This window comes from Hyla sarda, chromosome 8 (genome assembly GCF_029499605.1).
Source record: "Hyla sarda isolate aHylSar1 chromosome 8, aHylSar1.hap1, whole genome shotgun sequence".
Taxonomy (NCBI): domain Eukaryota; kingdom Metazoa; phylum Chordata; class Amphibia; order Anura; family Hylidae; genus Hyla; species Hyla sarda.
The window spans coordinates 142,529,089-142,552,783 of record NC_079196.1 but is presented as its reverse complement, the minus strand read 5'-3'; the positions used below and the strand labels follow the sequence as shown (position 1 = coordinate 142,552,783).

At 39.7% G+C, this 23,695-nt stretch overlaps 1 protein-coding gene across 1 annotated transcript in view; it reads left to right on the top strand.

Annotated features, from left to right (window-relative positions):
• The window catches only part of RFTN2 (raftlin family member 2), a 100,464-nt gene that overhangs the window by 21,588 nt on the left and 55,181 nt on the right, over window positions 1-23,695 (top strand). The window contains exons 2-3 of the mRNA XM_056534987.1: window positions 15,762-15,945; window positions 23,144-23,255. Coding sequence (XP_056390962.1) covers window positions 15,762-15,945; window positions 23,144-23,255 — 296 coding nt within the window. The remainder of the gene's footprint in view (window positions 1-15,761; window positions 15,946-23,143; window positions 23,256-23,695) is intronic.

Genomic DNA, 23,695 nt, shown 5'->3' with positions numbered 1-23,695 from the left:
GCCACACATGGGGTATTTCCGTACTCGGAAGAAATTGAGCTACAAATTTTTGAAGGCTTTTTCTCCTTTTACACCTTATGAAAAGGTAAAATTTTTTTTTTTTACACTAATGCTCTGCACAACAAGGTTCAGGAGTGAGAGAGCACTATGTACATTTGAGGCCTAAACTGGTGATATGCACAGAGAAGGCTGCTGGTTACAGAGGTTCTGACATAAACGCAAAAAAAAAAATACCCACATGTGACCCCATTTCGGAAACTACCCCCCTCATGGAGTGTAACAAGGGGTATAGTGAGCATTTACACCCCACAGGTGTCTGACAGATTTTTAGAACAGTGGTCCGTGAAAATGAAGAATGTAATTTTTCATTTGGACAGCCCACTGTTACAAAGATCTGTCAAACACCAGTGGAATGTAAATGCTCACTGTACCCCTTGTTACGTTCATGGAGGTGTGTCGTTTCTCAAATAGTATGCCATGTGGGGTGTTTTTTGCTGTTCTGGCACCATGGGGGATTCTTAAGTGCGACATGCCCTGCAAAAACCATTTCAGCAAAATTCGCTTTCCAAAAGCCATGTCGCTCCTTCCCTTCTGAAACCTCTAGTGCACCTGCAGATCACATCCACATATGAGGTATTTCCTTCCTCGAGAGAAATGGGGTTTCAAATTTTGGGGAACATTTTCACCTATTACCCCTTGTGAAAATGAAAAATTTGGGGTAACATCATTTTAGCAAAAAAAATTACATTTGTCATTTTCACGTCCAACTTTATTGAAAATTTGTCAAAGACCCGTGGGGTGTTAAGGCTCACTGTACCACTTGTTACGTTCCTTGAAGGATGTAGTATCCAAAATAGTATATCATGTGGGGCTTCCTAAATGGGACATGCCCCCCAAAAACCATTTCAGCAAAGTTCGCTCTCCAAAATCCCATTGTCGCTCCTTCTCTTCTGAGCCCTCTAGTGCACCCACAGAGCACTTTACATCCACATATGAGGTACTTCCTTACTTGAAAGAATTTGGGTTACATATTTTGGGGGGCTTTTTCACCTTTTACCCCTTGAAAAAATAAAAAATAATGGTCTACAAGAACATGTTAAAAAATGAAGATTTAGAATTTTCGCCTCCACTTTGCTGTTATTCCTGTGAAACACCTAAAGGGTAAACAAACATTCTGAATGTCATTTTGAATACATTGAGGGGTGCAGTTTTCATAATGGGGTCCATTATGGGGTATTTCTAACATAAAGACCCTCAAATTCACTTCAAAACTGACCTGGTCCCTAAAAAAATTAAGATTCTGAAATTTACTTGAAAAATTGGAAAATTGCTTTATAGCTCTCTGATGTCTTCAAAAAGTAAAAACCATGTCAACTTTATGATGCAAACATCAAGTAGACATATTGTATATGTGAATCAATATATAATTTGTTTGGGATGTCTATGTTCCTTACAAGCAGAGAGCTTCAAAGTTGGAAAAATGCAAAATTTTCTACTTTTTCATGAAATTTTGGAATTTTTCACCAAGAAATGATGCACTTATCCACGAAAATTTACCACTTACATAAAGTAGAATATGTCATGAAAAAACAATCTCTGAATCAAATTCATAAGTACAAGCATCCCAAAGTTATTAATGCTTAAAGGGACAGTTTTCAGAATTGCAAAAATGCTCTGGTCCTTAAAGTCAAAATGGGCTTGGTCCCCAAGGGGTTAACAGGTATGGTTTTGCACATTAAAACAATGCAATTAGCCTATTTGGCCAATAATATCCCTGTGTGATAGGGTGTTTAGTTGCATAGAGTATGACACCCACAGAAATCTACAGGCCCACATATACCACCATTTACATCACCGTATGTTTTTAATTTCATATGGATGCATACAGAGGTTTTAACATAAACCACCTAATCAAGGAAATTGAAAAAAATATTCATGTTTTTATATGCAAACTAAAGTAAAGCTGTGATGCACTGTAAATATAAACATAGTAAACATAATAAATACTCAAATTATTGTCCATACTGAAAAGTTGGTCTAGCACAGCAATTTATGTACAGAATATGTGACCACATTAGTGATCTTATAAAATAGTTATTGGACTACCATGATATACACAGCCTGCATATGTGGGTTTTTTTTTCAACTGTATATCAGAATACAGATAATTGTTATAATATTGTTAATCTAATTATCAGTGGTCATATGATGGAAAAACTAATTTTAATTGTTTTCAAATGAGACTTAATGTGGATAAAATTGTGGATATAATATATGTGAACTAGCCCCAATATCATTTTTTTATACAAGCAGAATAAAATTATCTTCTGTTAATATGATTGAATATACAAGTTGATTATTGAAAACTCTATATAAGCTGTAAAAAAATAAACTTCTAAGCCTCTATAAAAATGTGGTAGTGACAGAGGCAATTGATCCTTGGGACAGCTGTCCCTCAATGCTGCTACAGATTACTCACTCTTAAAATAGCACATACAAGTGGTTGCTGATAGAATCCTAGGATCTTTATGAAAACCGCATATATACTGGCAATAGAGAATGTTTACATTGAATACACAGTATATAAACTGAGGAATATGTATAAGTACTTTGACTACTAAAAACACTAAATTATTATTGTTATTAATTAGAACAACTAGGATAACTTGAAAATACTGGTTCAATGCTAAAATGCATCAAATTGTGGTAATTATTTCTTTAGTAAAAATATGTCAGATAGACATCTTCTCCCCTAATGGTTTCCCCCTCTACCCTCCCCCAACATTTCTATGGGAAAGAAGGAGACCGCACTGATCTACATAAGAACGTGAAGACACAACATGATCATCTCTAGCTTTCCTGTTGCTAGGCAGCTGTTCAAACCCATTTACCGTATTTTTCGCCCTATAGGACGCACCGGCGTATAAGACCCACCCAATTTATAGGTGCAAAATCTAAAAAAATTAAGATTTTGAACCCAATAGTGGTCTTCAACCTGCGGACCTCCAGATGTTGCAAAACTACAACTCCCAGCATGCCCGGACAGCCGTTGGCTGTCCGGGCATGCTGGGAGTTGTAGTTTTGCAACATCTGGAGGTTCGCAGATTGAAGACCACTGCATAGGAGGTAATACTCACGTGTCCCCGCCGCTCCGGACCCGTCACCACTGCCCTGGATGTCGCTCCATCGCTGTGTCCCCGTCGCTCCGGAACGTCTCTGCTGCCGAATGGGTATCCTCGCTCTCCTCGACGTGATGATGAGGAAGGAGAGCGCCGGCCATACAGGGGATCCCTGAACGGAGAAGACACTGAGGAGGCAGGTAAGGTCCCTCCCGGTGTCCTGTAAGCACTAACCCGGCTATTCAGTCGGGCTGTTCGGGACCGCCGCGGTAAAATCGCAGCGGTCCCAAACAGCCCGACTGAACAGCCGGGTTAGTGTCACTTTCCCTTCAGACGCCGCGATCGGTGATGTCCTGTATTAGCCGTGGGTTCCGGCCGTTGATGGCCGCAGGGACCGCCGCGATAGGGGTGTATTCGCCTTATAAGACACACCGACTTTTTCCCTCCAGTTTTGGGGAAGAAAAAGTGCGTCTTATACGGTGAAAAATACGGTAGGTGCTGGCAAGAAAGTTTAGTGCTTGTACAGTTTTTTCCTTAGAAAGTCTAAATGACTTTTTAATAAATAAGTAGAATAAATAACTTTTTATCAGTGTTTGGCATTGAAATAAAATAAAGTGATTTTAATTTAAAAACAAATCAACATTTAATAACATAAACAAATACATTCAATCTAAAATAAATGTATACTGTATTAGTTATAGTGGTTCTCAGGCAATATAAAATTAAAGAGATGTTTTTAAACTGCTGTGTAGATTAGTGGCGAATACATTCTGTTTCTAGATATTCTGCTATTAGAACATGTTGATTTCATGCAGTAAACTGTATAAGTTAAATTCAAATGTACCTAACTCCTGATGATGATTCTTTTACAGCAAAAAATGTTTGGGGACACTAGAAGGGTTCGTGTTTGTTCACACTACGGAATTCTGCTCCACTAATCTAGCATTGGTGTGAATTAGTCCATTCACATTGCAGAATTTCAGCTGCAAAAAATTTACCCCCGAACGAATAAACATGCTCATTCTTTTGGCGGAAGTACACATGGACATTTTCTGCATCTGACAGTTGAATCTGGTGGGAAATTTTCAAAACCATTTGTTGCCATATGCCTGCCAGATCTGTGCCATACCACATTCAATCCAATGGGCCCGAAAGAGTCAGCTAGTTACTCCGGTTGGTTAATTTTCCGATCGTATCCGTATCTGGGTTTTGACCTGGACTGAAAACCATGGTTTACTGCGGTTTTAAAGTGTAACTGTCATTAACAAAAACTTTTTATATAATGTAGACAATAACATTATTTGTACATTTGTAATATACATTGTTTAAAAAATAATAGGTATATTTATGTTCTAGCAGCTATTACCTGTGTGTCTCTGAGAGTAGCCAAATACAAGAAGATGTGGGTGGACAAGCAGGGGTCTGTGCAGTGAGGACAAGCAGGGCTATGTGCAGTCAGGCTCTCTGACATTCTCCTGGCTCACACAGCAGGATTATTGACAAGCCAGGAGCCTACATAGAGCCCTTCTTGTCCCGTCCTCACTTTGTGTATTTGGTCTCCTCATGGAGACACACAGGCAATAGCTGGAGGGACAGCATTTTTTCATCCAAAAATATACACGTTATAACCAATGTATATGAAAAATATACACACAGTGGGGGAAAAAAGTATTTAGTCAGCCACCCATTGTGCAAGTTCTCCCACTTAAAAAGATGAGAGAGGCCTGCAATTTTCATCATAAGTACACTTCAACTATGAAAGACAAAATGGGGGGAAAAATACAGGAAATCACATTGAAGGATTTCTAATGAATTAATTGTTAAATTCCTCTGTAAAATAAGTATGTGGTCACCTACATACAAGTAAGATTTCTGGCTCTCACAGACCTGTAACTTCTTCTTTAAGTTGTCTCCTTTGTCCTCCATTTGTTACCTTTATTAATGGCACCTGATTGAATTTGTTATCAGTATAAAAGACACCTGTCCACAACCTCAAACAGTCACACTCCAAACTCCCCTATGGCCAAGACCTAAGAGCTGTCAAAGAACACCAGAAACAAAATTGTAGACCTGCACCAGGCTGGGAAGACTGAATCTGCAATAGGCAAGCAGCTTGGTGTGAAGAAATCAACTGTGGGAGCAATTATTAGAAAATGGAAGACGTAAAAGATGTTGTGTCAAAATGATCAAAAGAACGGTGAGATAAAATCCCAGAACCACACGGGGGGACCTATTGAATGACCTGCAGAGAGCTGGGACCAAAGTAACAAAGGCTACCATCAGTAACACACTACGCCGCCAGGGAATCAAATCATGCAGTGCCAGACGTGTCCCCCTACTTAAGCCAGTACATATCCGGGCCCATCTGAAGTTTGCTAAATAGCATTTGGATGATCCAGATCAGGATTGGGAGAATCTCATATGGTCAGATGAAACCAAAGTAGAACTTTTTGGTAAAAACTCAACTCGTCATGTTTGGAGGAGAAAGAATGCTGAATTGCATCCAAAGAACGCCATACCTACTATGAAGCATGGAGGGTGGAAGCATCATGCTTTGGGGCTGTTTTTCAGCAAAGGGACTAAGACAACTTATCCATGTAAAGGAAAGAATGAATGGGGCCATGTATCGTGAGATTTTGAGTGAAAACTTCCTTCCTTCAGCAAGGGCATTGAAGATGAAACATGGCTGGCTCTTTCAGCATGACAATAATCCCAAACACACCACCCGGGCAACGAAGGAGTGTCTTCATAAGAAGTCTGTGTTTCCCAGCGATAGCCCCAAAACATCACTGCTCTAGAGATCTGCATGGAGAAAATGACCAAAATACCAGCAACAATGTGTGAAAACCTTGTGAAGACTTACAGAAAATGTTTGAGATGAACTTTTGTTATCAACCAATTACTTATTTTCCACCAGAATTTGCAAATACATTCTTTAAAAATCAGGCTGGGATTTTATGGATTTTTTTTTTCTCATTAGGTCTCTCATAGTTGAGGCATACCTATGATGAAAATTACAGGCCTCTCTCATCTTTTTAAGAGGTAGAACTTGCACAATTGGTGACTGACTAAATATTTTTTTGCCCCACTGTACACACCCATTTTATTCATTATTTTATATATCCCCTTATATACACATACACTTTTCTTTATATGCTACTAGCTGAGTACCCGGCGTTGCCCGGTTTTTCCTACTTAATTCTTGTTGGGGAGGAAAATCAACAAAGGAGGAAGCTTTTGACTTCATATCCCGTCCTCATATATTGTTGTCATATCCCAACCCCATATCCAGTCCTCCTATCCCGTCCTCATATCCCGACCTTCAATCTTGACCTCATATCCCGACCTCCTATCCCATCCTCTTATCTCGACCTCCTATCCCAACCTCGTATCCCATCCTCATATCCCGACCTCCTATCCCAAACTCCTACCCCGTCCTCATATCTCAACTTCATATCCTGACTTCATTTCCCGTCCTCCTATCTCAACCTCATTTCCCGTCCTCCTATCTCGACCTCCTATATCGACCTCATATCCCGTCCTTATGTCCCATCCTCATATCCTGTCCTCAGGTGGGACTGATTTGTGATGAAGAAAATAGAAGGGATGTGGCTTTGTGGGACTGGGTGCGATTTGCAAGCTAGACCGTTGCACAAAAGGGTAGATAATAAAAGGGGTGTGGCTTAAACAGTGGGTGTGTCTTTGTTAGATGGGGTGTGGCTTGCAAGCCGGCTTGACACATTCACCAGGAGATGCAGAACGAAGCTTGTGGAGTAAGGTACTGGAAGTCCCATACACTTGCATGGGACTTGAAACAAAAACCTCTCTTTTATATAAGGGTGTAGGTAAGGGTTAATTTAACTATGCTATCTTTTTATTTGACATATAATTAATATGTGTGTACTCAAGTAGAAAACAGACATGGTGCACATCTACAATCTTAATATGTGTACCAGGTGTTATTGAAATATCTCCAGCCGTATGGAAGTTATGTAGTAACACATATTTCCCATAGACTTGTATGGGACTTTAAACAAAAACCTTGCCCTTGGCAAATGGGGGTGAGTAAGGGTTAAATTACCTATCCTATGTGTGTTGTTGACATATAAGTAACATGTGTGCCAAGTTTCATGTTAATATCTTCAGCCGTTTGGACGTGATGCTGGAACATACACACACACACAAACACAAATACACACAGTGGGGGACATGTATCAAAGATTTTACCCCTGTTTTGTGTGTATTTTTTTGCGCAAAATTTTGCGCAAGCCCTTTTTTTGCGCAATTTTTTTGCGCACGTTTTGGTAGAGCATGTCCTCCAGATGTGGCTGAATCAGGGTACCTTGGAGTGACATCTATAGTACACATGGATTTATTAACTGCGTACTTTTTTTTAACACCAAAAATTTTGCCGCAAGAGCTGTTTTTTTTACGCAAATATAAGCCATCTTGGACTTAACGTAGCAAGATGCTCTAAATCATTGATTCTATTTTCCAAAGAGTGGATTTAGGAGATTACTATATTTACCCGCAATTTATGAAGCTCATTGCACTTGATTGATAAATTTAGCGCTTCTGCACATAATTTAGAATTCGGGAAAAGGGGTAAAATGCTTCTACCATACACAAATAATGATACATGTCCCCCATTGTCCCTCATTTACAAAGACGGGAGTGTCGGTTAGGTCTTTTTTTTCCTTGTGACGTTTTTTCCTTGTGACGCATGTGTCGTTTTTTTTGTGTCGCACGATATTAAATTCTGTCGCACGGGAATAAAAAGTGTCGCACTGGAAAAATTAAAATTAAACCAAATAAATAAAGTTACTCTGCACAAGGATGTAACTTTACATTCATGATTGTTAATGGGTTAACAACCCAAAAGTTTTTTAAAAATATATTTATCTAAAATACGAACCAAATCCCAAGTATAAATTCAGTTCAGGGTATAAATGAGACTCTGTTTCGCAACCTGATCCACTTTTTCACTAAAATGCTGGTTTTCCCCTAAATTTTTAATATTTGCAAGGGGTTATATGAGAAAATGCCCCCTAAAATTTGTAACCCCATCTCTTCTGAGTATGGAAATACCGCATGTTTGAACATCAAGTGCACTGTGAGCGCACTACAATGCTCAGAAGAGAAGATGTCACATTTGGCTTTTGGAAAGCAAATTTTGATGAAATGGTTTTTGGGGGGCATGTCGCATTTAGGAAGCCCCTATGGTGCCAGAACAGCAAAAAAAAACAACAAATGGCATACTATTTTGGAAACTACACCCCTCAAGGAATGTAACAAGGGGTACAGTGAGCCTTAGCACACCACAGGAGCTTAACAAATTCCCGCTAAAGTTGGACGTGAAAATGAAAAATTAGATTTTTTTCACTAAAATGTTGGTTTTACCCCAAATTTTTCATTTTCACAAGGAGTAATGGGAGAAAAAGCCTCCCAAAATGTGTAACCCCATTTCTTCTGAGTATGGAAAAACGGAACCTAAATCCAGAGCCTTAGACCGCTCAGCCACGCTACCACACATGAGTATGGAAATACCCCATATGTGGATGTAAAGTGCTCTGCGGGCGAACTACAATGCTCAGAAGAGAAGGCGCACCATTGAGCTTTTGGTAAGAGAACTTGGTTGGAATAGAAGTGGGAGGCCATGTGCATGTACAAAGCCCCCAGTGGTGCCACATTTTGGAAACTACACCCCTCACAGAATTGAATAAGGGGTGCAGTGAACATTTACACCCCACTGGCGTTTGACAGATCTTTGTAACAGTGGGCTGTGCAGTGTGCAAATGAAAAATAGAATTTTTCACGGAATTTTTCACGGACCACTGTTCCAAAAATCTGTCAGACACCTGTGGGGTGTAAATGCTCACTGTACACTTTTTGACAATACGTGAGGGGTGTAGTTTCCAACATGGGGTCATGTGTGGGGGGGTCCACTGTTCTTGCACTATGGGGGCTTTGTAAACACACATGGCCTTCAATTTCAGACTCTCTCTCTCCAGAAGCCCAATGGCACTCATTCCCTTCTGAAGAGCACTTTACATCCACATAAGGGGTATGTTCTTACTCAGAAGAAAAAGAGCTACACATGTTGGGGGTATTTTTCCTATTCTCCCTTGTGAAAATGAAAAATTTTGGGTAACACCAGCATTTTTGTGAAAAAATAATTATTTTCATTTTCACAACAAACTTTAACAAAAATTTGTCAAACACCTGTGTGGTGTTAAGGCTCACTATACCCCTTGTTACATTCCGTGAGGGGGGTAGTTTCCAAAATGGGGGTCACATGTGGGTATTTATTGTTTTGCATTTATGTCAGAACCCCTGTGCAAATCACCAATTTAGACCTCAAATGTACATGCACGTTCTCACTTCTGAGCCATGTTATGCGCACGCAGAGCACTATACGCCCACATATGGGGTAGTTCTGTACTCAGGAGAATTTGCATTACAAATTTTGTGTTTTTTTATTTTTTTCCTTTTACCATTTGTGAAAATTGAAAGTATGGGGCAACACCAGCATTTTTTTTACACTAACATGCTGGTGTAGACCCCAACTTTACCTTTTCATAAGGAGTAAAAGGAAAAAAAGACCCCCAAAATTTGTAACGCAATTTCTCCCGAGTACTGAGATACCCCATATGTGGCCCTAAACTGTTTCCTTGAAATATGACAGGGCTCCGAAGTGAGATTTGAGGCCTAAATTGGGGATTTAAATCCGCCACAAAAATACCCTACGGCAGTGCTTCCCAAACCGTGTGTCTCCAGCTGTTTGTTGCAAAATTGTTTGTCAGTGGCTGTCCGGCAACAGCTGGAGGCTCTGTTTTGGAAACACTGCCGTACAAGATTTTTTTTTTTTTTATTGGGGGGGATACTGTGTAGGGGTATGTGTATATGCAGTGTTTTACTTTTTATTTTGTGTAGGTGTAGTGTAGTGTTGTGTTTTTAGGGTACATTCACGTGGTCGGGTTTACAGTTTCTCACTGGGAGTTTGAGCTGCAGCGCAAATTTTGCCGCATCTCAAACTTGCAGCAGAACTCGCTGTAAACCCGTCCGTGTGAATGTACCCTGTACATTCACATGTAGGGGGGCAAACCTCTAGCTGTTGCAAAACTACAACTCCCAGCATATACTGACAGACCATATATGCTGGGAGTTGTGGTTATGCAACAGCTGGAGGCACATTGTTTGCGAAACACTGAGAGTTTGTTATTTAACTCAGTGTTTCGCAACCAGTGTGCCTCCAGTCGTTGCAAAACTAGAACTCCCAGCATGTACAGTCTCTCAGTGCATGCTGGGAGTTGTATTTTTGCAACAGTTGGAGGCACACAGGTTGCAAAACACTGAGTTAGGTAACAAACTCGGTTTCACAACCAATGAGTCTCCATCTGCAACAATTAGCATGCATTGACAGTCGAAGGGCATGCTGAGAGTTGTAGTTTTGCAACAATTGGAGGCACACTGCTACAACTCCCAGCATGCCCTTTGGTAGCCTGTGCATGTTGGGAGTTGTAGTTAAGCAACAGCTGGCTGCACACTTTTTCATAGAAAAAAAGTGCGTCCTGCTGTTGCATAACTACAACCCCCAGCATGCACAGACTACCAAAGGGCATGCTGGGAGTTATAGTTGGAACTCCAGCTGTTGCAAAACTACAACTCCCAGCATGCCCTTTGGCTGTGCATGCTGCGAGTTGTTGCTAAGCTACAGCATAAGGTGAACAGGCCTCACCTCCTGCTGTATCCTGCCACCGGGACCACCGCCGCTGCTGCCACCGATCCCAAGGGGACCTCCGCTGGACCAGGGCAAGGTAGGAGACCCCCGCCGGCACCAATCGCTGCCATCATCGCTCTCCTGATCGCCACCCAGCAGGGTCGTGATTGGTCGGTCGTTCTGACCAATCAATCACGTCATCGTGAGGCGGCACCCATGCCACCTTACTCCTGCTGGGTAAGGGTGAATGGGGCTGTCTCGGACAGCCCCATTCACATATTTTTCCGGGTCACCAGAGACCCGATTGACCCTGAATAACTGCAAATCGCCGTCTGGACCCCCCAGGGGTTTGCATGGGGTGCCTGCTGATAGATATCAGCAGTCACCCCGGTCCGGTCCCTGCCCGGCGAGCTGCGGGGACCGGAATTCCCACGGGCGTACCAATACGCCCTCAGTCCTTAAGGACTTTAAAACGGGGGCGTATGGGCCCGGCATCCTTAAGGGGTTAAGAGAGGATAACTGTTATCATAGACCATCGTTACAGAGAAAAGGAGAAAGCTCTCCTTACCCAACCATTAACCCTTTAAGGACAAAGCCCATTTTAACCTTTAAGCGTACCCGTCAGATCCAACAACAAAAAATGTTTTAAATATATAACTCAGTACCTAATCCTGACCATGTACATCTTATATATGTGTCTAGCACCTTTATTTATTATTTATTACACTTTTAATTGAACTCACTAGTCTGAATTCCTCTCTAAGGGAGGGAGCGTGGCCTCACTGTGCAGGTCTCCGCCCCCTCCCTTAGTATGCTGTTTGCTCACATCTCCCCTAGCATTAGCAAAACTACAACTCCCAGCTTGTCCTCACTGACAGTAGAGGGACACAAGCTGACAGTGTGAGGATTTTTCCTCCAGCTGTGAGCCCTGCGCTCACAGCTGTCAATCAAGGAAGTGTGTCCATGACATAGGTGATGATGCATGGACACAGCAGGACTAGTATGTGTCCAAATCTGAAAAGAAAGAGAAAAAGAGAGACCGCGCCTCGTGTATTACTCAAGACACCAGGTGGACTCAGGGATGGGGAGGGACACCAGCCTTTCGGTTGGACGCTTACCTTATACCAAATAATCAGCGCTTATCACCCCTTAAGGGATATAGACGAAGCCTTGGAAGGAACGAAACTGAAAAGAGCAGTTGTTTGACTGGCTTTTTCAGTATGAAATACTGAAAATGTTCTAATGAAAGCAATTGCAAAACCTAGTGGTTTTGCATGCTTTACAACATATCAAAACATTTTTTATGTGACAGTGTTCATTTAAGGACCAGGCCAATATTTTTTTTTTTTTTTTTTGCGTTTTAGTTTTTTACTCCTCGTCTTCTAAAATCCATAATTCTTTTATATTTCCATCTACAGACCAAAATAAGAGCTTGCTTTTTGTGTGACCAATTGTACTTTGTAATGAAACCTCTAATTTTACCATAAAATGTACGGCGAACCCAAAAAATAATTTTTTTAAGGAGAAAATTTTTATGAAAACCACAATTTTGCACATTTTGGAGGGTTTTGTTTTCACACTATACACTTTACGGTAAAAATGACATGTGTTCTTTATTCTGTGGGTCAATACAATTAAAATGATACCCATGGCTAGATACTTTGATATTTTTGTACAGCGTGATACCAAATAAGTCTATTAAAGTCTATTTTAAAAAAAACTACGCTTTTTGGGCAGTAAAAGTTTCATTTTTATTGAGGGGAGGGGATTTTTCACTTTTTTTTACTTTTTATTTTTTAATTTTTTAACTATTTTTCACACTTTTTATGTCCCCAGTATTAGCAATCATCATTTCATTGCTAATACTGTTCAGTGCTATGCATAGGGCATAGCACTGATCAGTATTCTAGGTGATCTTCTGCTCTGGTCTGCTCAATCTCAGACCAGAGCAGGAGACGCCGGGAGACAGACGGAGGCAGGTAAGGGGACCTCCGTCCACCATTACAGATGATCGGATCCCCATGGCAGCGCTACGGGCAATCCGATCATCTATTTTAACATGCGTATTGCCGCAGATGCCGTGATCTGTACTGATCACGGCATCTGAGGGGTTAATGGCAGACATCCGCGCGATCGCAGATGTCGCCCATTACCAGCAGGTCCCCGGCTCCGATGCTCGCGGTCATACACAGGATGTAAATGCAGATCCTGGTGCACTAAGTCCCGGCACACCAGAACGTACATTTACGTCCATGGTTGTTAAAGGGGTTAAAGTACATTTGTGATTCCTATTACCAGCAGCATTAAAACTGATCGAATTGATATACTTTGCTACCTTAAGACTATTATACTACACCATTTCAACTGAGCGTGCACTCCCAGGATGTGAACCGCACTGGAAGGAAAGACTGCAGGTATCTTACTTCTCCCTCTCCTGGCTTGCTTATAGGGAAGGCCTGCTAGCTGGTAGCAGCCGTGTACTACTGGAACATCTAAACGGTTGAGAGGTCAAGCAATGCGGGACATTAGGTCGAGGGAGGAGACTGGAAATCTTAGGACTGATGAGAGGGCCAGGAATGGGCAGTGCATAGCCCTAATTGAGGATATAAGGACAGAGTCTATATTTTGATTCCTAGGAAAGAACAGTTCATAGCAGTAATCTATTGTACAGAGACAAAATTATGGGGCATTGCACAAACATTCTTTAAGGGAGGTCATCTGACATATAAGTGTCCAAAACACCCAATGACATAAGGAATGGTGTGCAATGTCTTAAAAGTCATATTTAGCAGTAACATGCTTAAATACTTAAAGGGGTACTCAGGTGGAAAACAATTTTTTTTTTTAAATCAACTGGTGCCAGAAAGTTAAACAGATTTGTAAATTGCTTCTATTTAAAAAATCTTAATCCTAGCAGTACTTATCAGCTGCTATGTACTACAGAAAAAATGTGTATTTCTTTCTGGAGATCTTTTAAGTCTGACCACAGTGCTCTCTGCTGACACCTCTGTCTGTATCTGGAACTGCCCAGAGCAGGAGAGGTTTGCTATGGGGATTTGCTTGTACTCTGGACAGTTCCTGACATGGACAGAAGTGTCAGCAGAGAGCACTTTGGTCAGACTGAAAAGAATTCCAGAAAGAAATACAAAACTTTCTCTAGAACATACAGCAGCTGATAAGTACTGGAAGGTTTAAGATTTTAAAATATAAGTAATTTTCAAATCTGTTTAACTTTTTGGCACAAGTAGATTTTTACAAAGTTTGTTTTCTACCGGAGTACCCCTTTAAGGACTCTGCATATTATAGTAAATCATACTTCATGAACTTTTATGATTTTTTATGAATTGTTTTAGATATTTGGCTTAAGCTTGCATCTGCCAAAAAAACATTAACTTACTCTAAGCACATTTTGTCACACAGCCTGGGCACATTTTTTTTTAAAACTTTTACATATTTTAACATATTTCAGGAAAGCAAAAACAGGAGAATGGGGAAAACAAACGTTAAAAGGTGTTTACCAACCAAAAACTATTAATGGCAATTAGTCGTTTATAAGCAGGCACCTCCACCAATCAGGTCATTAGCACTAACCTAAATGGGAGCCGCACTATAATCAGCTGATCGGAGGGGTTGCTGTGTTAGCTATTGACAGTCTATTTTATGTATAGGCCATCAATAGTTATCATCGTAAAATCCCTTTAAGCTGTCAAAGAAATGTGATACACACCTTAAAAGTTGACAAAATAATTAGAACATAATATAGCTTACATCAATATCACAATTTTAATATTACTTTATGAAAGCAAAAACCCTAATAAAATTCATATTTCATTAGTCAGTAATGCTATTTAGCTGCATTTTATTATTTGTATTATAATCCAGGCATTCTGTACATTGATTAAACTGAAGTTTGGATCACTGAAGGGTTCTATGTATAGGGGTTTGATAGAGATCTAAGTTCTGTTCTGTAGAGCCATGTGATGTCCAGGTATTGCTACAATGTGACTGCATCACAGTTGCCTGAAACCAGCTTAATGTCTTATTGTTGATATATACAATCATGACAAAAACCTACAGAGTATTCTGTAGAATGGGGCCATAACATTGAAGATTTTTTGCCTGTAAATTCAGATGAAAAATCCTCGGTGTTCCCACAAGGTGTCCATAGCAAAATCTGCCGCAATAGATTTTACACGAGATTTATTGCAGTTTTTGATTTACCATCTTAAAGGAGAACTCCAGCTATCCACAGGCCAGGGAACAATTAGCTGATCGCGGGAAGTCAGTCTGCTGGAACCCCCTGTAATCTTCCGGACAGGAGCAATCTGTCTCAGTGCCGATGATGCCCAAGTGGTGTACTCGGGTCTTTTCGGCACGTCCATAGAAATTATTGGAGTGCGTGCCGCCTGCAGCATGCAGCATGCGTTCCTCCCAGTGATTGCGGGAGTCCCAGTGCTCGGAACCCCAAGATCAGCAATTTATCCCCTGTCCTGTGGATAGGGGATACGTTAAGTTTTGCTGGATTTCTCCTTTTAACCATTGGTGGTAATCTTCAACAAATCTGCAACTTTCTGCAACATAAATTGACATAATACTGAAAGTCAGCTTCATAGGTTGATTTCCATGAGGATTATTTATGTAGTGTGTGGCTAAATTTTGTTGTACCTAATTCACTTTGCACTGTAATTCACTGTGGATTTTCCACCCAAAAAACATTCACAGAAAGTCAGCTGTGTGTCCATACCATGTGAACATACCCTAAAGCTTTTATGTACTTCCATACTAAATCCTAATTGAATGCAATTGAGTTAGTCCTAATTAATCCTAATCTAACTTAATTCATGAATTTGTAATATCAATAAAAAATAACTTAATACTTGACTGACATAGCGATTATTCTTTATTGTTTTTTCTTTTTTTAGCATCAGCGAATATCACTGCCATAAAGATTAAGTCACTGCTTGATATTCCAAGCAAGGTAGAAGAATACTACTTAAGAGGGTATATGGTTGCTTCGGTCCATCCAATTATTGTTTCAAGTGGTCGTAGAAGGCATCTACCCATTAGTTACTTGTATCGAGTAGTACTATATCGACTTAAATTAAGGTAAGTTGTCGTTCTGTTATAAAATTTTTTATAACTATCCACATTGCTATGTAGACCAGTACACCAGCATATGAATTCAAACATCTAATTATGCGCTCTTCTAAACTTCATGTAATACTAACATTAATAAAAAGGGATTCATGTATTTGGTTATAGTTTCTTCCTGAGACCATCCCATATTGAAATGTTTTCCAGTGTATCCCTGCCTTGTCCTCCTCTGTGTTGTCCCTGGAAGCTTTACAGTGTCTGCTTGCTTCCTTTTAGGGCCAATACATCATACATTCTGTCAGCTCAGGAGGCTTGGCTGCATGCAGCGTCCCTATTCAAACTAAGTCCCCTCACCTTATTGTGTGACAGGTACACTGAAAACTGTGTATTTAACAAAACAAGAATATTACATAAGAAAACAATATAGGGTATAAGGTTTATTTACCTATCCATTTATTTCCCTGGAATACCTCTTCCTGAAAAGCATGGTTTACAGCCATTGAAGTCATTTTTGGGATCAACAGAAAGTTGAAGCTACAATAAGAACAGAATTAGTCAGCATAAAACAAAAAAACAAAAAAAGTAGGATCATATAACTAGTAACTTTTGTTACACTATGCAGGTAGAATTTGATAGAAACCCCATAGACCTATGTTAACATGTGGCAATTTGTCAGACTAAAGATAGTAGCACAGTGGTATCTTGCCCTCTTTAAATTTACATTAAACTCTCTGATCCTTTGTCTTTGTCTGTGGTCAACCACGGTTTTAGGTCCGGTTGTAAAAGCGCATACGGCGCAAAAATGAGCCGACCGGACCGAACGTTTCACTCCGGTCGGCTCATTGAAATGAATGACATACGGGAGCGCATACGGTAACATACGGGAGCGTGAGCTTTTAGCTCCCCCCTGCCGTATGCGCTCCCGTATGGGACAAAACGTAGTGTGGACCCAGCCTAAGTGTCCTCCTCCTCTGCTCTTCTCTGTTGCCCATTCCCCACTTCTTTTCTCTCTTCACATTTCCAATTGAGCAGGCTATTGGTAGTTTCCAGTATCTTCTTTACATTGATGACATACAGTTATATATATCCTTCCAGGAAATGTGTTCTGCTTTTCAAAAAACACCAGTAAGTGTCTCCTTTTTCCTCCTTCATCTTCACCTGATGTCTGTCTGTATCACTGCCATCCTCCTGCCTAATGTCCTGGAATTATACTCGACTCTAATCTGTGCTCTTTATTCAATCTATTGGCAAATGTTGTCAACTTAACCTAAAAAAAAATGTATTCTGTTATTGATACCTACCTCACCATTTACATCCTAAAACACTAATCCAGGCATTGTTTCTCTTCTAGACTAATATACCTCACTCCTAATTGCCATTTCAGTAGATTTCAGCAATACAGTCCAACTGTTAAATGTGGGGCCCTCTGACTTTTCCCAACAGATGTCATTGGGGAAGAAAAGGATCAGGCATTTTTGTTTTCAACTGCCCAATCCTTTTGTCCCCCGGAAAGATAAACCAGTGCCAAAGTGTTATGGCAGTGGCTTACCCCTCCTCTCTCTATTCAAAACACAAATTTGCTTGGATGAGTCAAACCTTCATCTGTGGAGGGGTCAGAAAAGTTAGCTGTTTGCTGAATTAACATATGTCATAAGCATGGGCACCTTAAATGTGCTCTGCTTGAATCAATTATGACCACAGCACCAGGTTGATCTTTCTGTCCAGGAGTTATACTGAAACCATTGCTTTTTTTTCTAATTAGCCTAGAAACATGTTTCATAGCACTCTTATGTTTGCCAACCCACTTAGCCAATGATCTATGACTCTCATCCTCTTTTATTACATTCTCTCAGTTCGGTATGCATGACTTCTGCTGTGCTGCATCTATGCTGCTCCGGACCATTAGACTTGATTCTGACATCCCCAGTTTTAGACGCGCCTTAAAAACACACTCTTTATCCATGTCGGCTTAGATACTGGCTGGGTGACTGTTTCATGCACTTAATTTATATTCTTTTTGCCAACACAAAAAAATGATTTCCAAAATAATATTAACATCATGTTCCATTGTTGCACTATTCTCTTTTGATGTCCAGTATAAGCTTTAAAGGGGTTATCCAACATAAGGTGATTTTAGTACGTACCTGGCAGACAGTAATGGACATGCTTAGGAAGGATCTGCGCTTGTCTTGGGCTAAATGGCTATGCTGTGAGATTACCATAACACTGTGGCTAGCTTTCTGTGAACTTGTATTTCCTGTTTTCAGTTTTCTTGTTTGCCTACAAATCCCATGATACCATTTTCCTCCTTCCCACACATCAGCTACCCCACCCATTGAAACATAAATGAGCTGCAGACCTGTGATTTTCAATCAGGGTGCCTCCAGCTGTTGCATTACTTGCTGATTGCTCTCTCCACCCATTGAAGCAGACAGGCTCCCTGTCATCAGCTGACTAGTGAGTAAGGTCTTGACCGCATTGCAAGCTGGGAAAAATCCGAGACAGCAGTCATTTTGTATGCTGTTAAAAATAAATATTGGGATGAAAATCACATAAGAATTGTGAGAAAACCATCACACACAGGTAAAGACACTATAACTACACGAACTTTACAGCCCCTGTAGCATAGTCAAATTAAAAAAATCCTGGAATACCCCTTTAATAAGCAGGGACCTTTACCAATTATCTTGTTTCTGTGTTTTGGATCTTTTTGGTCTTGGTTCATTACCCAATTTGATCTAATTTTGCTTTAGCTAAAAGATGGAATATACCCCTTAAAAAAGGTAATTGTCTTTGGCAATACATAGAGAAGGGCCATATTTTCCCATGGGCAGTCATGGTTGAGTGCCTAGGGCAGCACCTTGTTGGGGTGGCACTTGCTGACACTAATAAATATTATAATATATGTATTGTTGTTCACACTCCTCCCCCTGGAATTATGGGCAACGCCACAATGTGTAAACATAGCCTAAGAGTATATTTAGATGTAGCAGCCATGTCCCTGTTTATTACTACTATTACTCCAAAACTGTAATAAAATGTATTGGTTTTGCTGTGATTTTGCCAAAAATAAAAATAAAAATAGCATTTTGCCACAGTTTTGTAGTTATTGTGGAAATAAACTGAGACATGACTACATCTGAATATATCATAAATAATACTTGGAAATCTCAAAAATTTAACTGCCTATATGCCAAAAGCAGGAGCCACTGTGTAAAGCTGATTTTTCTTCTTTCTTTTTTTTTTCTTTTTTTTTTTTTGCAAATAAAGCCACATATTTCCTGAAAGCCAATAGTGGCATTTTAAACATTTTAAAACAAGGTTTTTTTAGGGTGTTTTTTTTCACTAGTAGCGGCATTGTATTCAGGGGCACAGTGTGTGGCAGTTTTATATTTGAGCATAGCATGTGGTAGTGTTGTGTTCAGGGGCACAGTGTCTGACAGTAATATTTTTAGGAGCCCAGCATTTAGAAGTATTTCATTCAGAGCACAGTATGTGCCAGCATTCTATTAAGGGGCAAAATTTGTGGCAGTTTTAAATGTAAGAAGCTGCCCAGGCAGAAGGGGGCCTAAGCACCAACCCCCATGAGCCTTTAGTTATACCCCTGCCCGCATATACTTGACAGAGGCCAGAGTTGGATTTTTTTTTTTAAAGACTACAGGGTATATTATTAAGATGGTTATTTTAATGAAACACCCCCCCCCCACCCCCCACCCCAAAAAATAAATAAATAAACAATGTAAATGATACCTATACTTTACTGACTAATTAATAGCTGTCAGCCTATTGAGCCTTTGGTTGACAAATATTTAAACTGTATGGCAAATTTAAGGTGTTTCCACATTATTCCATGGGTACCACAAGGTATGAGCTTAATAAATTATTTCTAGTATTCTGACATAATGGCCCAGTCTGAAACCCAATTGTCTGGTTTTGCCCACAGCAACCAATTCCAGCTCAGCTTTTATATCTTAACGAGCTCTTAAAGTTAAAGTTGAGCTGTGACTGGTTGCTATGGGAAAAAACAGACAATTAGGGTTTCAGGCAGATTGATAAATATGGGCCAATGTTTCTGATGTGACTCACATTTGAAGGCGCAAGTGCAAAAAGTGCCTAGGGCAGCATGAACTCTAAATACATCCCTGACATAGAGGAATCTAAATCAGTGGATAACATGACTGGGGTCTGTGAGCTCAAACGTCTGCCAGTTTGCAAAACTATAAAATGCCCAATCTATTTGGCATGGCTGACAGGTATCCTTAATGAGAACTCTCAATACAACATTCTGAACAAAGGGCCTTTGTAATCAATAGTAATTTGCATAGAATATAAGTTTTCAGTAAATAAAATTTCTGACCAGTGCCAGGGTTTGGGTGCTGTGCATTGCAACACATCCCCTTCATTCTATAAACTTGTGCTCAAGGACATTATTGATGTGATCTCCTTAAAAATACAGTGGGGATCAAAAGTTTGGGCACCCAGATAAAAAATTTAATTAATGGGCATAAAGAATTACAGATTAGACATTCCTATAATATGTCAACAAAAGTTAGATTTTTTTTTTCCATCATTTACACTAAAATGACAGAAAACAAAAAAATTGCGTCTGCCAAAATTTGGGCACTCTGCAGAGTTAATATCTTGTACTTCCCCCTTTGGCAAGTATCACAGCTTGTAAATGCTTTTTGTAGCCAGCCAAGAGTCTTTCAATTCTTGTTTGAGGTATCTTTGCCCATTCTTCCTTACAAAAGTCTTCCAGCTCTTTGAGATTTCTGGGCTGTCTGTCACGCACTGCTCTTTTAAGGTCTATCCATAGATTTTCAATTATGTTGAGGTCAGGAGATTGTGAAGGCCATGGCAAAACCTTTAGTTTACGCCTCTTGATGTAATCCCCCGTGGATTTTGAGGTGTGTTTAGGATCATTATACATTTGTAGAAGCCATCCTCTCTTTAACTTCAACTTTTTCACATTCAAAATTTGCTGAAATTTTTTTTGAATCCATTTTTCTTTCTACTCGTGAGATGTTCCCTGTGCCACTGGCTGCAATATAACCCCAAAGCATGATTGATGAACCCCCATGCTTAACAGTTGGACAGAGGTTCTTTTCATTAAATTCTGTTCCCCTTCTTCTTCAAACGTACCTTTGCTCATACCGGCCAAAAAGTAAAATTTTAACCTCATCGGTCCACAGAACTTGTTTCCAAAATGTATCAGGCTTTTCTATAAGTTCATTTGCAAAGTTCAAACGCTGATTTTTGTGGTGAGGACATAGAAGAGGTTTTCTTCTGATGACTCTTCCATGAAGACCATATTTGTACAAGTATCTCTTTATAGTGGAATAGTGTACCACAGCTCCAGTGTCTGCCAGATCTTTCTGGAGGGATTGTGCAGTCAAACGTGGGTTTTGAATTGTTTGTCTCACAATCCTGTTTTTCTTGGTCTTCCACATCTTGCTTTAACTTCCACTGTTCCTGATGACTGCCATTTCTTAATTACATTCCACACAGATGATATTGACATCTGAAAACATTTTGCTATCTTCTTGTAGCCTTCTCCAGCTTTGTGAGCGTCAACTGTTTTCAGTTTCAGATTTCTAGACAACTGCTTAGAAAAACCCATGGTGCTGTTTGTTGTTGGGACAAGGTCAGATGAGTCTGGGCGTTTAAAACTTTTGAGATTGACATCACCAGGTCTTCCCAGATGATGATTGAGAACAGTCCATGACACTGGCAGGGGGCAGTGCATGCTATAAATTCTGCAGGGTGCCCAAACTTTTGCAGACGCAATTTTTTTGTGTAAATAATGGAAGTAAAATCTAACTTTTGTTGACAATTTATAACAATGTCTAATCTGTAATTTGATGCCTTTTGGAGATTTTTCCATCTTTCCTTGGCTTCTTTATGCACATTAATACAAATTTTTAACCTGGGGTGCCCAAACTTTTGATCCCCACTGTATGTTCTAATATTAGAAGATGAAGAAGATTTTGGCTGGATTTCTCTTGTGAGTATTTTATAATACAGAACATGCATAGTTCTGTCAATTGTGCCAGATCTAGTGATAGTATATCACAGGATCAATTCATGCCATGGAGTCCATTTAAAAAAATGTATAAAAAAAACTTTGTCTTGATGTCAAATAAGATACCCACAGAAGTAGTGTATGGGCCCACAAAATTATTTTAAGTAAATCTTAAAAGAATTTCTATGCAATGAGTAATAAACTCTGAATTCTGAATGAGTTTCCTTACCTGTAAGATAATATCCTCTTCCTGTTTATGAAATTGTAAAGCTGTTCAATTTTGGAAACATTTACTACCCCATGGCCTCAGAGAAGCCTTTGGATCCCTGTCCATACTGATAGATATCAACATGTTTTTTTCTGTTCTCTTCAGGAATTTCCTTTGATTGTCCCATAATGAGTTTGTTGAATCGTTGTGCTGACAACTTGACTGATGGGGAGGGTTAAAAGTGGTCATGGGTATATGAAGCAGGCCTGGATGTAATCAAGCCTGGAATCATTACATTTACTCTAATTAGTGGTGTTTTATTTTATTTATTTTTTTATTACATTTCCACACGGTGCTAGCTGTAGAATAACTGCATTAAATAAAGTAAGCATAAGTTTAAGTGTAGTTCCCTAGCACTGTATACTTAAACAGTCAGAGAACAATCCGGTGAGGTCATGTTTTTTCCATTATAGCAAACTGAAACAATATGAAAATTATTTTTGATTGGTCATGGTTGGAATGTATATGAAAACAAACTATTAACTAGTTAGAAATGTACTATAAATCTTTTCATTATTTGATAGCTTTCTGGAAAAGTTCATTAGATTGTTCTGCATTTTTATAGCAGTGCATACTGTGACTGTTATTAAAGGAGCACTCCAGGTAACTAAAATTCCAGGGGATAAGTGTTTGATCACAGGTGTTGTAGGGGGTCTAACTGCTGGGGCCTCCCCTTGATCTCCGGAGTAGGGCTCAGCTACTCACTTGGCCTTGGAGCAGAGTTGCCCCCACCCTCAGAGACACAATTGGCTGTGCAGGCCGTCACTATGCACATCTCTGTTGGTGGGGGACACTCTGCTCTGAGGACGAGTGAGTAGCCAGGCCTCGTTCCGTAGAAGTTTAAGTTAACTGGAGTACCACTTTATTTAAGCCATTCAGGAGTTAAACAATTACATAAATAATTTTTTTTTTTATTTCAGTCAAAAGCACACAGTATCCACAGGACAGAAACAGGCCAGTCTTGTTATTGAGGAGTGGATGTCATTATATGAAGCTCTTACAAATGAAGGCATGAAAATTCTACTAGAAAAAGTATTTCTCCCTTTTTAAATGTTTCACATACTTGTCAACTGTTAGGGTATGTTCACATGAAAGAATTTTACAGAGATTTTGGTGTACATTTTGCACTGAAATATATGTCAAATCTGCCTCTTTTTTATTTATTTGAGAAATCCATGGCCATGCATGGTAGAATTTTAAACCATTGATTTGACATCTGTCTTGTGGAAAAAAATAAGTGGCATCATTTTTTGAGGCAGATTCCAAAAGAAAATTGCAAATACTCATTGTATGTTTTCATCTGAAAAATCTGTTGTGTGAACATGGCCTTATTAAGTTTGTTTCATTGTATGTATATCTTTGTGTAGAAATTAGATTTGGGAGTAATAGTCAACATAAGGCATCTAAGTCTTCTCATTATCAAGATAAACTCTTATAATAACCTCCTACCATGATCATCAGACAATAGCAGT